General features: G+C 43.6%; 1 protein-coding gene across 1 annotated transcript in view; it reads right to left on the bottom strand.

Annotated features, from left to right (window-relative positions):
* cps1 (carbamoyl-phosphate synthase 1, mitochondrial) overlaps positions 1–17,897 on the bottom strand; it is a 260,110-nt gene that overhangs the window by 96,200 nt on the left and 146,013 nt on the right. Inside the window, exons 22-24 of the mRNA XM_068036228.1 lie at positions 2,308–2,449; positions 889–954; positions 734–797 (exon numbers count right to left, since the gene is read on the bottom strand). Of these exons, the coding sequence (XP_067892329.1) occupies positions 734–797; positions 889–954; positions 2,308–2,449 (272 nt within the window). The remainder of the gene's footprint in view (positions 1–733; positions 798–888; positions 955–2,307; positions 2,450–17,897) is intronic.

Raw genomic sequence — 17,897 nt, 5'->3', positions numbered from 1 at the left:
TTGGGGGAGAGGCCAAAGCATCTACTACCAGGAGGTGAGATATAACACAGTTTTACCTTAAGAAAGCCTGAGAGAGAGAGAAGGCCAGAAAAAAAGCAGCACCCAGAGTTTGTTTCCAGCAAACCAAAAGGCAGGTACCCTGTTGTAGAATTCTGCATGTACATATACAGCAGTGAATTAGAAGTGATCCACTGACGTCAACTGAACTTTCAACCGAGAGAAATCTACAATCACCTCAGGCCTGTAACCAACAAGAAATCAATTTCCAAGAGAATTCAACAGCTTTACGTGACCTCCCCCAAACCTACCCCCACTAATAATCATTTACCCCATTTTTCCTCTCTCTCTCTGGTTTGTGTGACCGAATGAGTGAGTGGATGCGGTTGCGGCAATTTCGGGATAAGGTGTATTGATCAATAAAACAATTGATTTTCTGTTTCTAAAGCTGCAAGAAAACCTGTTGCTCTCTGTTTATTTGACAAATAAAACACCAAGAGGTTAAACCCTCATAACAAAAAACACTTGCTGCGGTCAGGTGGGAGTTGAACAATGGAAAACACCCAAACCTCACCATGTGGCCATAACCGTCGTGTTGGATGTCATTTGTGACTTTGGTAAGACCTGTTTCAGGGCTGTGGCCTGGGCAGGAACATGATTGCAAAGGTTCAAAAATGGAGTTGTGGGAAAAATGGACATAGATTTAGGTGGCAAAACATCTATTTTCTTAATTTACCTATATGGTATGGTCCACATCCCAGCACCATTATTCCATGATCATTAAAATCCAAGTCATGCTCCTGAAACAGAAACAGAAACAGAGTTCATCTATTTTTGGGCAAAAGTACAACAAAAAGCATTAAATAAAAGACTTGACCTAGCAAGACTCACCTGTCCATGATAGGTGGAGTACAGATAATTGGTGATAGCTGGGTACTCCGCAGCAAGCGTGTCAATCTAACAAAAGAAAACAATAGATGGGAGTGAATGAAACAGATGGGATGGCCATTTGGCCCAGCTTAGCTTTCTTAGGTTTCACTCTGAGGTTTTTGTCTCCATTACTCATCCAGGAGAATCTTTCAAGTTCCGATCACTCTGTGTGAGACTTTTCCTGATATTTTCCCTAAATCTTCCTTTCACCAGCTTTAACTTTGTTTTATTATCTTGGCATGCCTTGAAATAATGCTATTTACTATCTTATGTACCTATATAAAGTCCCATCGCCATCAGTTCCTTTCAAAGCGATAATTCGATCTTCTGAGTCTTGACGCTTAGATGTTTCCCTTGGCCTCAGGATATTACACGCAAAATATACCTGACCCTGCACCTGTCTAGCCAAGGTTGAACTGAGCTTGTTTCTGTGCAAATTAATTAACCCAGTGTTATACAGTAACAGTATACAATAGCCAATCCACTGCTACCCATTTTGTGTACCTGCCAAAGCCAAATTCTAACCCCATAGGGCTTTACAGTACAGACGGCCATTCAGCCCCTTGTTCCTGTGCCAGCTCTCTGAAAACAGCTGTCAACCTTCTCCCATTTAACAACACTAATTAACCTGATTTATACAGCTTATCACATTAAAAACACACATCATGATAAATTCGAAGTGGAGTGACTGCCACTGCTATGAAGGCAAATACAGCAGCCAATGTGTCTCAGCACCATCCTTGGAGGCAACTAAGCACTGACTCGGTGTCTGATCATGTTGCATTAATTTTAAAGAGTAGGAAGAACAAAAAGAAGAGTTTATATTGATATACCAACTTTAACATAGTAAAATGTCCCAAGGCACTTCACAGGAGAATTAATAGAGAGATTAAAATTTCAAAGAGAACTGGTGGGGGTCTGGGGGAATGAGGAAAGTCTATTTCCTCTGGTCGGGGAGTTTGTTCAAGGGCTCATCAGTTTAAAATCATCACTGAGAATAAGGAGAGAGAGGTTAGAAGAATAAATTTCTTTATGCGCGAATTAGTTGGAGCTTGGGATGTTTCGGTCCAGGAAGCGATCGATGCATAGACCGTAGTTCTTTTAAGGGAAAATTGAATAAATATTTGAAAGGGAGATTAGTGATTGGATTGCTCCATCAAAGAGCTGGTCCTCAAACAATGGGCTGAATGGCCTCCTTTTGCACTTTCATGATTCTAACTGCTGTCATGATTGAGATCAGATAACTCAAGCATACATCAGAGATTAAAACTAGGACCTTCTAGCTTGTTAAGACTTAGTACTGTTGAGAAAGATGGTCTTCAATGAAGGTCAGGTATATGCATGCCTACTGAGGCACAGTAAGTACATCAAGTAACTGACCTGCTTAACCTGTGGTTTAATGTTCCTTTGTATCCTCAGCTTCCTTGCATCGAGTTCAGAGAGGCCGATGCAGTCCCCAATCTGTCGGTCTGAAAATCCGTCTTTCTTTGCTTTTAACAGCAGTTCGTCAGTGATGGTTTCACTGATGGGAGAGACCACAGTAGTTAAAGCAGCAATACAACATGATGGCTGTACACTGAGCTCTTTCAAACCTACATGCTTGTATTGAAAGTCAGGGCTGAGAATGTAGTATTCAAGCAGAGACTTACGACCCACGGAGTACCCTTGTCCTGGTGAGGCCTGTGGATCTGTGGAGGTCCTATAGGGACAGAAGCCCCTGGTTTCCCACCATCTCCAACAATGCCTCTCAGCTTTCATGAAGGTTTGGCTCTTGGACTCCACTGGAAAGCAGAGTTTTCTTCCTTTATATGGTCATGTGTCACTGTAGTAAAGTATTATGTGGAGCCTGTTGGTGAGCAAGGGAGGACTGCCTATGGTTTAGTAACGTGGTCCAGATAATAGAAACAGAAAATGCTGGAGACATTCAGCAAGTCAGGGAGCATTCTTCAAAATCTGAGAACTTCATTGACCTGAAACATTAACCCTCCCTTCCTCACTCCACAGACACCTTCCCAGTTTCTTGGCCCAGATAATCTGAACCCATTTGTCTACTCAGTCAATTCCACTTTTGCGAATCTTGGACTTGGTCCCAGTCACTCAGTAACAGATTCTTCATAGGGTAGTAGCTGAATATCACATTCATGTTATGGGTTGCTGGAAACAGTTTCGCATTTTCTTTCCACTTAATTTTACTTTCTCCTCTGTAAGTCACTTTTAACCACAAAGCAGGGCAAGTGTTTGACTTGGCCACTGCCTCCAGCCTGCTGTTCCAATGCCAGCCATTCAGATGTACCAGTGGCCCATATATAACTGACACTGATACAGACATGTCTAACTCATTACCACTTCAAGTCACATTGTGTGAAGTTGACCAGGTTTGTGTGGAGTGTGCATGCACGCGTGCCAGGCTCAGACTCGACTGTGTTTATTACCCCTCCAATCAATGGCTACTTGGAAGAGGTACATGCTGTCAACATCTTCTAGAACTGACAAAAAGTCATCGATCTGAAACACTAATTTGGTTTTCTCTCCTGATGCTGCCTCACCGGTTGAGTGTTTTCAGTACTTTTCTGTTTTTATTCCATGGAACTGTACACCAGCAAGAGCAAGAATCTTCATCAGAGAACAGCAGAAAATTCCCTAAAACATATTTAGCACACAATAGCCTCCCATGTGTAGTATGGCAAGTTGAAAGTGCAATAGGACTGGGTCAGATTGCAGCAAGACACAAAGAGTGAACAATGAGAGAAAGAGAGAAAAGTTAACTTTTTCTAGTTTATAACTAGGGCTGTGGGAGATGGTGTAAACTAACTGGGTAGGGAGAGGGGGAATCAAGATAAAGCATCGGAGAGGAGATACAAGCAGACTGGGAGAGATAAACGGTATCATAATAAAGAGACCAGAAAGAGGACAGATCAGAAAGGGGGAAATGCTCAGCAGTCTAAGGCTGATTTAGAGTACATGAGCATAAATGCACAGAGCATGACAAAGAAGGTTGGTGAGCTGCAGGCGCAAGTTGCCATATGGCATTATAATATAGCAGTAATAATGGAAACCTGGCTCAAACAAGGGCAAGAATGGCAATTTAACAATCCTGGCTACAGTGTGTTTAGGAGGAATAAGGATGGAAGAAAAAGCAGGTGGGCAGTGTAGCAGTATTGATCAACGGTACTGCTATAGCACTGTAACCCTCTGCTCATCGGCCTACATTGGTTCCCAGTCCGTCAACACACGAGTTTAAAATTCTCATTCTTGGTTTCAAATCCCTCCATGGCCTCTCCCCTCCGTCTCTATAATCACAATCAGTGCTACAACCTTCAGATCACTGGGCGGCACAGTGGGGCAGTGGTTAGCACCGCAGCCTCACAGCTCCAGCGAACCGGGTTCAATTCTGGGTACTGCCTGGGTGGAGTTTGCAAGTTCTCCCTGTGTCTGCGTGGGTTTTCTCCGGGTGCTCCGGTTTCCTCCCACAAGCCAAAAGACTTGCAGGTTGGTAGGTAACTTGGCCATTATAAATTGCCACTGGTATAGGTAGGTGGTAGGGAAATAGAGGGACAGGTGGGGATGTGGTAGGAATATGGGATTAGTGTAGGATTAGTATAAATGGGTGGTTGATGGTCGGCACAGACTCAGTGGGCCGAAGGGCCTGTTTCAGTGCTGTATCTCTAAACTAAACTAAACTGCATTCCTCCAATTCTGGCCTCTTCCATATTCCTGATTTTCATCAGCTTCACCATTAGCGACCATGTATTCAGCTGCTTATGCCCCAATTTCTGGAATTCCCTCCCTAAACGTTCCTGCTTCTCCACCTCACTCTCCTCCTTTACGACACTCCTCCTTTATGACACTCCTCCACACATTTCTTTCAGCAAGTTTTTGGTCACCTGCTCTAATATCTCCATGTGGTTGAGTGTCAAATTTATTTTGATAACATTCCTGTGAAGCACCCTGGGATGTTTGATTACATTTAAGGTGCTATATAAATGCAAGTTCATTTCTCTCCATGTTAATCTTGGCCATGAGACCCACTTCCTGCTCCCTCAATCCTATTCCACTAAACTGCTGACCTTCCAACTTCTCATCCTGGCCCACGTGTTAGCTGATATTCTTAATGATTCTCTCCCCTCAGGTACTATTTCCTTCCCCTTCAAATCAGCCATCATCACCCTCTCCTCAAAAAAACACGCCCGACCCCTCTGTCCTTGCAAACTACCATCCCAGCTCTAACTGCTCTTTCCTCTCCAACGCCCTTGCACGTGTTGTCATCTCCTGAATCCGTACCCAACTTTTCCAGAACTCCATGCTTAAACCTGTCCAATCAAGTTTTCACAGTGCCACACTACCGAAACACCTTTTATTAAATTCACAAATGACATCCTACCTGACTGTGACCGTTGTATACTGTCCTTCTCAATCTGTCTGCAGTTTGCGACATGGTTGACCACATCATCCTTCTCCAATGCCTCTCCTCAGTTATGCAGCTGAGTGGCATTTCCCTTTCCTGGTTCCATGACTATCCATTCATAGCCAGAAAATCACCTGCCATGGATTATTTTCCTGCTCTTACCTCTGGAGTCCCCAAGGAACTAGTCTTGGCCTCCTCCTATTCCTCATCTGCATGTTGCCCTCGGTGACTAGATTTAGTTTTTCAACACTAATATCTAATAAGGAAGGTTTCTAAAAGGCAAAATTGTGGAGAAATGGATAAAGGACTGGACTTGGGACACCAGCAAAGTTTCTGATTGATAATGGAGGTGAATATGGTAATGACATTTTCACACGTACCAAGGTCATGAATACAGCAGCTGAGAGTCCTTTTAGCAATGGCTTTTATGAAAGGAATCATGTGGTGATCGGTGAAATGCTGCATAACATTTTAGCTGATCAACCAGACTGTGAATTGATACCCGGTGTGGCATGGATGGTTCATACAAAGCATTCTCTCCAGACAGTCGGAGGGCTTGGTCTATGGGTAAAATCCTAAATTTCCTTCTGTTCTGTGCAATAGTCCTCCTGTTCTAGAAAGTACTACAATTAGTTAAATTTTTTCTGCACATTTGCATGCCTTGCATGCAGGGAGATGGGCTTTCATCAGGGCTGAGAGTCTCTGAGAATATTCGGAGAGCTCTGAGGCATCATACAAGGCCATCTGAGACAGAATTTAGTTCAGGAGATTTGGTGTATTATAGAAGAAAGAGAGGGTCATAGGGAATGGAAGGACCCTGGTAAGCTTGTGATGGTAAGACAGTAGTTATCAAACACAGCAATCAAACTATTAAGATTCATTCCTCAAAATTAATCACAATTAATTACAAAAACTCAGACTCTGAGCAACTGATAGAAGTAAACGAGGCGCCTTGTACCTCAAATGCTCATGTGTTTTGTGATGAAGGTCCTGAGGAATGGAATACAGTAGTCCAAGGACTGGATAGTGGTAACATTAGTGATCATGACACACAGGACAGAGCTACTGCATCCAAAGTGGGCACTCAGCTGACACATATTCCAGAAGATGCCAATGAACAAAGGGATGAAACAACTGTGGAATGTACAGGAAAAGTTACTGTCAAGCTTAAATATTGGCTGAATGTTCAGGATGATGGCAAAGAAGCAAGGTCCATGGATTGGCAGAATGGGGTGAAAGGGCGGGGAGTAAGAAAGCAGAGCGCAAGTAGTAATGGTGGGTCCAGAAGTGATTCCTACTTCAGAAAACTAGAACACACTGGAGAAAGAGAGCGATCTCAGTAGTAGTCTTGACAGAAATGAAAGTGGAAGTACAGGCTGAAGCTTGAATAGATTAGACAATGAAACAAATGCCACATAACAGTCATGTAACAGAACTAGAAGCAGAAGTCCTCATGATTGTGAAGAGACACAAAACAACGGGAGTTAGATAATTGGAGAAAGTTTGGGGTTTATTCTGAGTTACCAGATAAAGGATCAACCAGCTTTATCACAAATGCGGGTTTACACTGAAAAGACCTTGCAGATGAAACTTATAAAGCTGGTAGCTAAGAGTTTTGAGGAGCAACTGGGTGATACAAATGTTAGTGTGGCTTTTCCTACAGGTGGAAAAGTAATAAAGAACAAAGAACAGTACAGCACAGGAACAGGCCATTCGGCCCTCCAAGCCTGCGCCGATCTTGATGCCCGTCTAAACTAAAACCTTCTGCACTTCCAGAGTCCGTATCCCTCTATTCCCATCCTATTCATGCGTTTGTCAAGCTGCCTCTTAAACGTCGCTATCGTACCTGCTTCCACCACCTCCCCTGGCAGCAAGTTCCAGGCACTCACCACCCTCTGTGTAAAGAACTTGCCTCGCACGTCCCCTCTAAACTTTGCCCCTCGCACCTTAAACCTATGCCCCCCAGTAACTGACTCTTCCACCCTGGGAAAAAGCTTCTGACTATCCAATCTGTCCATGCCACTCATAACTTCGTAAACCTCTATCATGTCGCCCCTCCACCTCCGTCGTTCCAGTGAAAACAATCAGAGTTTATCCAAACTCTCCTCATAGCTAATGCTCTCCAGACCAGGCAACACCCTGGTAAACCTCTTCTGTACCCTCTCCAAAGCCTCCACATCATTCTGGTAGTGTGGCGACCAGAATTGCAAGCAAGTTTCTAAGTGTGGCTTAACTGAAGTTCTGTACAGCTGCAGCATGACTTGCCAATTTTTATACTCTATGCCCCGATCGATGAAGGCAAGCATGCCCTATGCCTTCTTGACTACCTTATCCACCTGTGTTGCCACTTTCAGAGATCTGTGGACCTGTATCCCCAGATCTCTCGGCCTGTCAATACTCCTAAGGGTTCTGCCATTTACTGTGAACTTCCCACCTGTATTAGATCTTCCAAAATGCATTACCTCACATTTGCCCGGATTAAACTCCATCTGCCATTTCTCCGCCCAAGTCTCCAACCGATCTTTATCCTGCTATATCCTCTGACAATCCTCATCACTATCCGCAACTCCACCTACCTTTGTGTCGTCCACAAACTTACTAATCAGACCAGCTAATTTTCCTCCAAATCATTTATATATATATATATATATATATATATATATATATATTACAAACAGCAAAGGTCCCAGCACTGATCCCTGCGGAACACCATTAGTCACAGCCCCCCATTCAGAAAAGCACCCTTCCACTGCTCCCCTCTGTCTTCTATGACAGAGCCAGTTCTGTATCCATCTTGCCAGCTCACCTCTGATCCCGTGTGACTTCACCTTTTGTACCAGTCTGCCATGAGGGACCTTGTCAAAGGCTTTACTAAAGTCCAAATAGACAACATCCACTGCCCTTCCTTCATCAAATCATCTTCGTCACTTCCTCAAAAAACTCAATCAAATTAGTGAGAAACAACCTCCCCTTCACAAAACCATGCTGCCGCTCGCTAATAAGTTCATTTGTTTCCAAATGGGAGTAAATCCTGTCCCGAAGAATCCTCTCCAATAATTTCCCTACCACTGACGTAAGGCTCAAAGGTCTATATTATCCTTGCTACCCTTCTTAAACAATGCAACAACATTGGCTATTCTCCAGTCCTCTGGGACCTCACCTGTAGCCAATGAGGATACAAAGATTTCTGTCAAGGCCCCAGCAATTTCTTCCCTTGCCTCCCTCAGTATTCTGGGGTAGATCCCATCAGGCCCTGGGGATTTATCTCCTTAATGCTTTGCAAGACGCCCAACATCTCCTCCTTTTTGATAACGACATGACCCAGACTATCTACACTCCCTTCCCTCGACTCATCATCCACCAAGTCCTTCTCTTTGGTGAAAAACTGATGCAAAGTACTCATTTAGTACCTCGTCCATTTCCTCTGGCTCCACACATAGATTCCCTCCTCTGTCCTTGAGTAGGCCAACCCTTTCCCCGGTTTCCCTCTTGCTCTTCATATATGTATAAAAAGCCTTGGGATTCTCCTTTATCTTGTTTGCCAATGGCTTTTCATGACCCCTTTTCGCCCTCCTGACTCCTTGCTTAAGTTCCTTCCTACTGTCTTTATATTCCTCAAGGGCTTCGTCTGTTCCCAGCCTTCTAGCCCTTACGAATGCTTCCTTTTTCTTTTTGACTAGGCTCACAATATCCCTCGTTATCCAAGGTTCCCAAAACTTGCCAAACTTATCCTTCTTCCTCACAGGAACATGCTGGTCCTGGATTCTAATCCTCAACATCTTTTTAGTTCTTTTGGCCACTTATTCATGAGCATAAAAGCCGCATTTCATCAGGGTGATATTTTTCAAAGTTTCTGAAACCACCTGAAGAGACTACAGATGCAGAAGGAAAACTATGGAAACTAAACAAATGCGTCTATGGCCTGAATAATGCTTCCAGGTCATGGTATGTTTCAGTGAAACCTGTTTTGTGTAGATAGTTGCATTCAACAAAATTCAGATCCCCCAATGTTTTATTGGTATCATAAAGGGAAATTTTCAGAAATCCTCATGATGCATGTTGATGATTCCTTATGGGATGGTACTGTGGAATTTGAGAGATACCTCATTAGTAAGATTACAGTAGAATTTAAAATTGGGAGCCAGGCTTGTGAGGCTTTTAAATATATTGGTTTAGATATTAAGCAAAGTGGGTCCAGAATAACTTTAAATCAACAATCCTATTTAGAAAGTGTTACTCCCATCCCAGTGAATCACACAAAGTCACCACAGAAAGATAGTGCTATATCTAAAGAAGACTGAGCAATTAAGAAGCTTGATTGTTCATTTGAAGTGTTGTGCACTCAGACTAGACCAGATGATAATTGTGATGTATTGGATTTAAGTACTCTGATGAAACACCTTAAAGTAGAGAATATTTGAACAGCAAATAAAACATTTTAAAAAATTAAATCTGGATAAATGCATATTTTAATTTCCATCCTTAGATAACCAAAAGAACATGAACTTAGACATTTTTAGTGATGCTTCACATGCTAATCTTCCGATTGAGTATTCAAATGCAGCTGGTTTCATAATATTTCTTATGGGTGAAAATGGGAAATGTTGTCCTTTAGCTTGGGAAGCGAAGAAAATACAAAGGGTTGTTAAAAGTACTCTGGCTGCTGAAACACAGGCTTTTGTGGCGACAATGGATATGAGATTCTATCTGTCAAATATTTTAAGTGAGATTCTGAAGATAGTATCCCCATTGAATGTTATGTAGATAATCATTCATTGCGGGATAATATATACTCTATAAAAAGTGTGAGCAAGAAAAGGTTACGGATTGAACTTTCTGGCTTGAGACAGATGCTGGAGAGAAAGGAAATCCCTAAAATTAAATGGTTGAATGAAAGTCATTAACTGCCTGATTGTTTTACAAAAAGAAATGCATGTATGAAGAGGAGGATCATCTCACAATGGAACACTTTGTACAGGATGTGGAAGTCCTGGTTTGATTTTTTAAACATTTTTTGGTTGTACATCTAAACTCTAATTTTTAATTAGAGAAGGGAAATGCGTTAATTGTATATTAATTGAGTATTTAATTGTGCCCAGGATTTACCTCCTCTCCCCATATGAAACAGCACAATGAAAATTAGAGAGGTTTCAGGTCTCTATAGCCAACTTTTTAAATTGACCATGATAGCTTGGTTTGGTTAGCTCTGGGGATGGTGGTGGTAGCCTCAAGCCCCATTCCACAGTTCATGTTGTAATGTTGGGCTGATAATAATGCAAAGTTTTATTAGAGAGAGACTCAGAAAGAATTGACCCAACAAATCAATCCCATTCGGTCTATATTCATCAAGCAAAACCTTCTGACCAATATATGTGCTTCATTTATCAACAGTCAATTTCATTTGTCCAACAGCACGGCAATAGTACAGGAGGAGGCCATTTAAACCCTTGAGCCTGTTCAATGAGATCATGCCGGATCTGTATTTTATCTCCATTTACCCACCCTGGTTTTATAAACCTTAATGCCCTTGCCAAACAAATATCTATCAATCTGAGTTTGAAATTTTCAATTGACCCCCAGCCTCAACAGTTTTTTTAAGGAGGCAGCGCTCCAGATTTCCACTACCCTTTGTGTGAAGAGGTGCTTCCTGACATCACCCCCAAATGATCTCGGTCTAATTTTAAGGTTTTGCCTCCTTGTTCTGGACTCTGTCACCAGAGGACGTAAGCTCTCTCGATCTACCGTATCAAATCCTGTAATTATCTTGAACACTTCAATTAAATCACCTCTATACTCAGGGTAATAGAAGGCTAGTCTTGTTTGCCAAAGTCATTAACTGTCACTTGTGCAGGAATCACGGATACACAGAAATTTTAAAAAAGCAGAAGGAGGCCATTCGGTCCATCATGTCCGCACCGGCTCTCTGAAAGAGCAACTTCCTCAATTCCATTCCCCTGCCTTCTCCACATAACCCTGCACATTCTTCCTTTTTGTATAACTGTCTAATTCCCTTTTGAATGGTTGAATTGAACATGCCTCCACCATGTTCACAGGCAGCGCATTCCAGACCTTAACCACTCACTGCGTGAAGAGGTTTTTCCTCGTGTGACTTTTGCTTCTCTTACCAAATACTTTAAATCTGTGCCCTCTCATTCTCAATCCTTTCACAAGTGGGAACAGTTTCTCTCTATCTACTCTGTCCAGACCCATCAGGATTTTGAATACCGCTATCAAATCACCTTCTCTTCTCCAAGGAAAACAGTCCTAACTTCTCCAATCTATCTTCATAACTGAAATTCCTCATCCCTGGAACCATTCTCGGGAATCTTTTCTGTACTCTCTCCAATACCCTCACGTCTTTCCTCAAGTGTGGCGCCCGGAATTGGATGCAATGCGCCAGCTGTGGCCGAACAAATGTCTTATACAAGTTCAACATAACCTCCTTGCTCTTGTACTCTATGCCCCTATTAATAAAGCCCAGGATACTGTATGCTTTATTAACCGCTCTCTCAACGTGTCCTACCACCTTCAATGACTTATGCACATATACACCCGTCCCTCTGCTCCTGCACCCCCTTTAGAATTGTACCCTTTATTTTATATTGTCTCTCCATGTTCTTCCTACCAAAATGAATCACTTCACATTTCTCTGCATTGAACTTCATCTACCACCTGTCTGCCCATTCCACCAACTTGTCTCTGTCCTTTTGAAGTTCTACACTACCTTCCTCACAGTTCACAATGCTTTCAAGTTTTGTATCATCTGCAAACTTTGAAATTGTGCCCTGTACATCCAAGGTCTAGGTCATTAATTTATATCAGGAACAGCAAGGGTCCCAACACTGATCCCTGGGGAACTCCACTACAAACCTTCCTCCAGCCCAGAAAACATCCATTAACCACTACTCTTTGTTTCCTGTCACTCAGTCAATTCCGTATTCATGCTGCCACTGCCCCTTTTATTCTATGAGCTACAAGTTTGCACACAAGTTTGTTGAGCGCAACATCAAACGCCTTTTGAAAGTCCATGTACGCCACAACAGCACTGCCCTCATTAACCCTCTCAGTTACCTCCTCAAAAAAACACTAGCAAGTTAGTTAAACATGATTTTCCCTTAAGAAATCCATGCTGGCTTTCCTTAATTAACTCGCATTTGTCCATGTGACTATCGATTTTGTCCCAAATTATTTTTCAAAGTGATTCCTGACAACGCAGCCGGCCACTGACGTCATCAGGCTGCGCCAAGGTGTGCACTTGCGCAGATGGGCTCCTGCTCACCGCGCGTGCGCTGCTTTCCGACTTGCCAGGACTGGCATGCGCCGATGACATCATCGCGTGACGTGTGCATCTTCGGACAACGCGCCTGGTCAGCCTCTGTGCATGCACTTTACGCGTACAGCAATGCGATGCTAGCGTATTCACCCATGCATCAATCTCCGCTCCCCCCCTTGCTGCTCTCACCGGTCACTCCGCTCCCCCCCTCCCCCTGTCCCCGGCCCGCTCCGCTCCATCCCTGGCCCACTCGCTCGCTTTCTCCCTCCCGCCATTGTGTGCTGCCATGTGTTTAGGTCAGGTTGCCTTTGTGTGATTATTTGAGCAAAGCCATCTTTAGTCCTGGCAGCTGCCTAAAGTCGCATGCTGCATTTGCGCATATGCCACTGCAGCGCCACCTAGTGGTGGCGTTGTCAGCAAACACAGCCATTATTTTTTCTAGACGTTTTCCCACCACCGACGTTAAACTGATTGGCCTGTAGTTGCTGGGCTTATCTTTGCACCCTTTTTTAAACAAGGATGTAACGTTTGCAATTCTCCAGTCCTCTGGCACCACCCCTGAGTCTAAGGAAGACTGAAAAATTATGGCCAGTGTCTTTGCAATTTCCACCCACACTTTCCTCATCTCATCTGGCCCTGGTGCTTTATCCACTTTAAGTACAAGCAGCCTATCAAATACTTCCTCTATCAATTTTAAACCCCTCTAATGTCGGACTTACCTCCTCTTTCAACATTGCCTGGGTTGCATCTTCTTCCTTGGTAAAGACGGATACAAAGTATTCATTTAATAACTCAGCTATGACCTCTGCCTCCATGTGTAAATCCCCTTTCAATCCCTAAATCGGCACCACTCCTCCTTTTACCATTTATATGCCTATAGAAAACTTCGGGATTTCCTTTAATGCTGGTTGCCGGTCTCTTTTCATGCTCTCTTTGCTTCTCTTATTTGCTTTTTCACTTCCCCGCCGGACCTTCTATATTCAGCCTGGTTCTCAATAGTATTTTCTACCTAGCATCTATCATAAGCACACTTTTTCTTCTTTATCTTAATCTCTACCTCTTTTTTCATCCAGGGAGCTCTGGATTTGTTTGCTCTACTTTTCCCCGTCGGGGGAACATACCTTGACTGTGCCTGAACTATCTCTTCTTTGAAGGTCGCCCATTGTTCATCTACCGGTTTTCCTGCCAGCTTTTGACTCCAATTTATTCACCCCAGCTCCATTCTTACCCCATTGAAGTTGGTCTTCCCCCACTTAATTATTCTTACCCTGGATTGTTCTCTGTCCTTTCCCATAGTCAGCCTAAACCTTATGATACAATGATCACTATCCCCTAAATACCCTCAGCCGATCGAAAGGAGCAGGATAACCTTGACAGAGAGGTGCCCCTGCTGCACGACCAGGTGGCCTCCTGCCACCCTCCTCTCCCTCAAACCTCCAGCATTAGATCCAGGTGGGTGTCAATGAAGTGAAAGACTGCCCTGCCCCAGGTGCCAAGCCTCTAGCTCCCTGTATCATCTCACTTCCCTCTGCTGTTGTGGAAGGCTTTGGCACAAAAAGTGAAATTGCTCCCTCAGGACAACAAGCAACCTTAGTAACGGCTGCCATGGGGATTCTAAATCAGTCCCACACTTCATCTGACCCACCTCCATTCCTGTCTCACAGGCTCTAACTGGACAGGAAACACGTCTCCATATCAATTAAGGGCTCATCCCAAAGAACAAAGAAAATTACAGCACAGGAACAGGCCCTTCGGCCCTCCAAGCCTGCGCCGATCCAGATCCTCTACCTAAACATGTCGCCTATTTTCTAAGGGTCTGTATCTCTTTGCTTCCTGCCCATTCATGTATCTGTCCAGATACATCTTAAAAGACGCTATCGTGTTCGCATCTACCACCTCCGCTGGCAACGCGTTCCAGGCACCCACCACCCTCTGCGTAAAGAACTTTCCATGCATATCCCCCCCTAAACTTTTCCCCTCTCACCTTGAGAATCCCTGTGAAAATCTGAACTTTAAATCAGTTTCCCACCAGAGGCTCTGACCCAAAACCAGACCCGACCCCTGTTTCCTGCCTCCGAAACAAAAATCCATCCCCAATACTCTGAACCTCAATTCAGGTCTCACTCGCTGCTAAGCTGCTCCTTGAATCAAATATGGGGAGTTGCTTCCTGCATTCTAGAGCAATTCCACTGGAAACAATGGGAATCACTGCTTCAAACTCTCATTACAAAGCAGTAATTCTAAATCTGTACAAATCACTGGGGTTCACTTTAAAAAGTTAAATTTGTTGGCAGGGCGGCACAGTGGCGCAGTTGTTAGCACCGCAGCCTCACAGCTCCAGCGACCCGGGTTCAATTCTGGGTACTGACTGTGTGGAGTTTGCAAGTTCTCCCTGTGTCTGCGTGGGTTTTCTCCGGGTGCTCCAGTTTCCTCCCACATGCCAAAGACTTGCAGGTTGGTAGGTAAATTGGCCATTATAAATTGCCCCTAGTATAGGTAGGTGGTAGGGAAATATAGGGACAGGTGGGGATGTGGTAAGAATATGGGATTAGTGTAGGATTAGTATAAATGGGTGGTTGATGGTCGGCACAGACTCGGTGGGCCGAAGGGCCTGTTTCAGTGCTGTATCTCTAAACTAAACTAAGGGCTGGCTGCCTTTAAAAATGACACCAGCGCCTGTGCACAGGCAGTTGACACCTTTGCTGGGGACAGACAGCCCTCCCCCTCCACATGATTGAGAGGGGTGGGCCACCCCAGCTATTTAAATGAGCCGCTGTGCAGGAGATCGCAGCGGCTCTTTGGCGTGTGGCCCGATGGGAGCGACGGAGGGCTCTTAAAATCCATGCCACTACTTTCAGTCCGTAAAACTTTAAGATTGTCAAAAGCAAACAGCTAGGAGATGGTTGAGGACATGGCATTCCTGACTGACTAGTTTTTAAAAGGGAAGTGAATGCATATTTGAAAAAGATAGATTTGAAGTACACAGAGAAACGGCAGGGGAAAAGTGAAGAGCTATTTCAGAGAACCTGGTACAGGTATGATGGAGGAAATAAGAAATGGCAGCAGTAGTAAGCCATTCAACACTTTGAGTCTGCTCCGCCTCCCCTTTTGCTGTAAAGTTCTATAATTCTATGAAATCAGCCCAAGAACTGATCTGGAAAGTGCCCAACCACATCACAGTATGAGTTGCTCTGTTTTCCAATTACTGAACATGATGAAGCTGGTGTTTAGAATCATGACCTGGTCTGAACGAGCACTGTACAACTTCACTCTCCCACCTTCCAACAGTGCTAGCTTCAGGAGAGGGGATTGAGGACAACTGACTGGGGTAGCAAAAGCTTGTCAACTATGAAACGTCATGCACATCCATTCAATGATGAATGATAAAAGGGAATGGAATAAACTCCATTCAATGAGAATTCTAGCTGTGAAGATTATCCAGGGATTCCATTACACTGCGGAAGACAAGTGTCTGCCACACCAAGATTAACAGTGTACTGAACACTTTACATATTACACCCCCACCCCATCAGCTACTACTTTCACTCTGTGCCACTGCACCCTGAAGCTAACACAGAGAGCACTTCATTTATCATTTTTACTGTAATGCGGAAATTCATCATTAATTATTTAAATGAGTGACTGTTATTGAATTGCTTACATTTAAAAAAAAAAATAAGCAAAAAGTATTAAGAAGCCACAGGAACCTTAGAAGTGCAGACTGAAGCCAGACTGAAGGGTGGAATAAAGTAATGGGGCTCCTTTCCCACAAGTGTGGGACCACAACCTGGTGCACTGGAAGTGAGCACATTGAATAAATTGGATGGTCTGCACCTCGCACAACAACATGGTGGTCTTAAACGTAGAAAAACATTCCAAGGTGCTTCACAGACACTGAGACAAACAAGGTATCAGAAGGGCTGACGAAAAGCTGGTCAAATCACATTGCTGGCAGAATTGCATGTTTGCATATATGTCTGGCTATAGAGGTCAAAGTGCAATGCAGCCTAGTGATTGGCCGTGTTACAGCTGAGGGCTCGAGCTTTGCAGGTTTGTTGCTGCTCCAAACGTGAACCATGGTATGACCATCAGACCAGGGAAAAGGAGCATTAAGGGGAAATCATCAGCACTTGCTGATCTAATCTGGATATAACAGAACACTGTCAACAGGATCGAATCAACAGAAATAACCAGCTTCAGAAATTAATTCATTAAATGATTTCTATTTATAACATCAAAAATAACATATTCTCAATCATAAAACAGAATCATAGAATGTTTAAGGCACAGAAAGAGGCCACTTGGTCCATCGTGTCTCTGCCAGCTGAAAAACAATCCACCCATTCTAATCCCACCTTCCAGCATTTGGTCCGTAGCCCTGCAGATTACAGCATTTGAGATGCATATCCAGACTCCTTTTTAAATGAGTTGAGGGTCTCTGCCTCAACTACCCTTTCAGGCAGTGAGGTCCAGACACCCACCACCATCTGGGTGAAAAAATGTTTCCTCATCTCCCATCTAATCTTTCTACCAATCACTTTAAATCTATGACCCCTCTGCTAAGGTAAATAGACCCTTCACATCCACTCTATCCAGACCCCTCAAAATTTTGTACATTTCAACCAAATCTCCCTTCAGCCTTCTCTGTTCCAAGGAGAACAACCCCAGTCTATCCAATCTTTCCTTAGCGGCGTTTTTCCAGTCCTGGCAACATCCTCATAAATCTCCTCTGTACTCTCGCTAGTGCAATTACACCCTTTCTGTAATGAGGTGACCAGAACTGCACACAGTACTCAAGTTGTGGCCTAACTAATGAGCTATACAGTTCCAGCATAACCTCCCTGCTCTTATAGTCTATACCTTGGCTAATAAAGGAAAAGGATTCCATATGCCTTCTTAACCACCTTATCGCTCTGTCCTGCTACCTTCACGGATCTGTGAACATTCACTCCAAGGTCCCTCACTTCGTCTACACCTCTCTGTATCCAACAAGAAATTGCAGATGTTTTACAGAAACGGCCTAATGGATGTCTAGGATTATTGAGATGTAGTCTTACATCCCTTAAAGCCAGAACCTAAAACATTAGTTCACTGCGGCTGGTGTATTGTGTCCTATTCTAGGCATCACACTTACAGTAGTGAGTGAGGGTACAGAAAAGATTTACTAGAATGGTTGCAGGCATGAGGAAATAGTTACATTGATAGACTGGAGAAGCTGGGATTGTTCTTCTTCGAGCAGAGAAGGCTCAAAAGGAGGTTTGATAGAGGTTTTCAAATCATGAAGGGTTTAGA

The sequence above is a fragment of the Heterodontus francisci genome, chromosome 7 (genome assembly GCF_036365525.1).
Source record: "Heterodontus francisci isolate sHetFra1 chromosome 7, sHetFra1.hap1, whole genome shotgun sequence".
In the NCBI taxonomy this organism is placed as follows: domain Eukaryota; kingdom Metazoa; phylum Chordata; class Chondrichthyes; order Heterodontiformes; family Heterodontidae; genus Heterodontus; species Heterodontus francisci.
The sequence above is the reverse complement of the archived record's forward strand: the minus strand, read 5'-3'. Positions and strand labels throughout refer to the sequence as shown.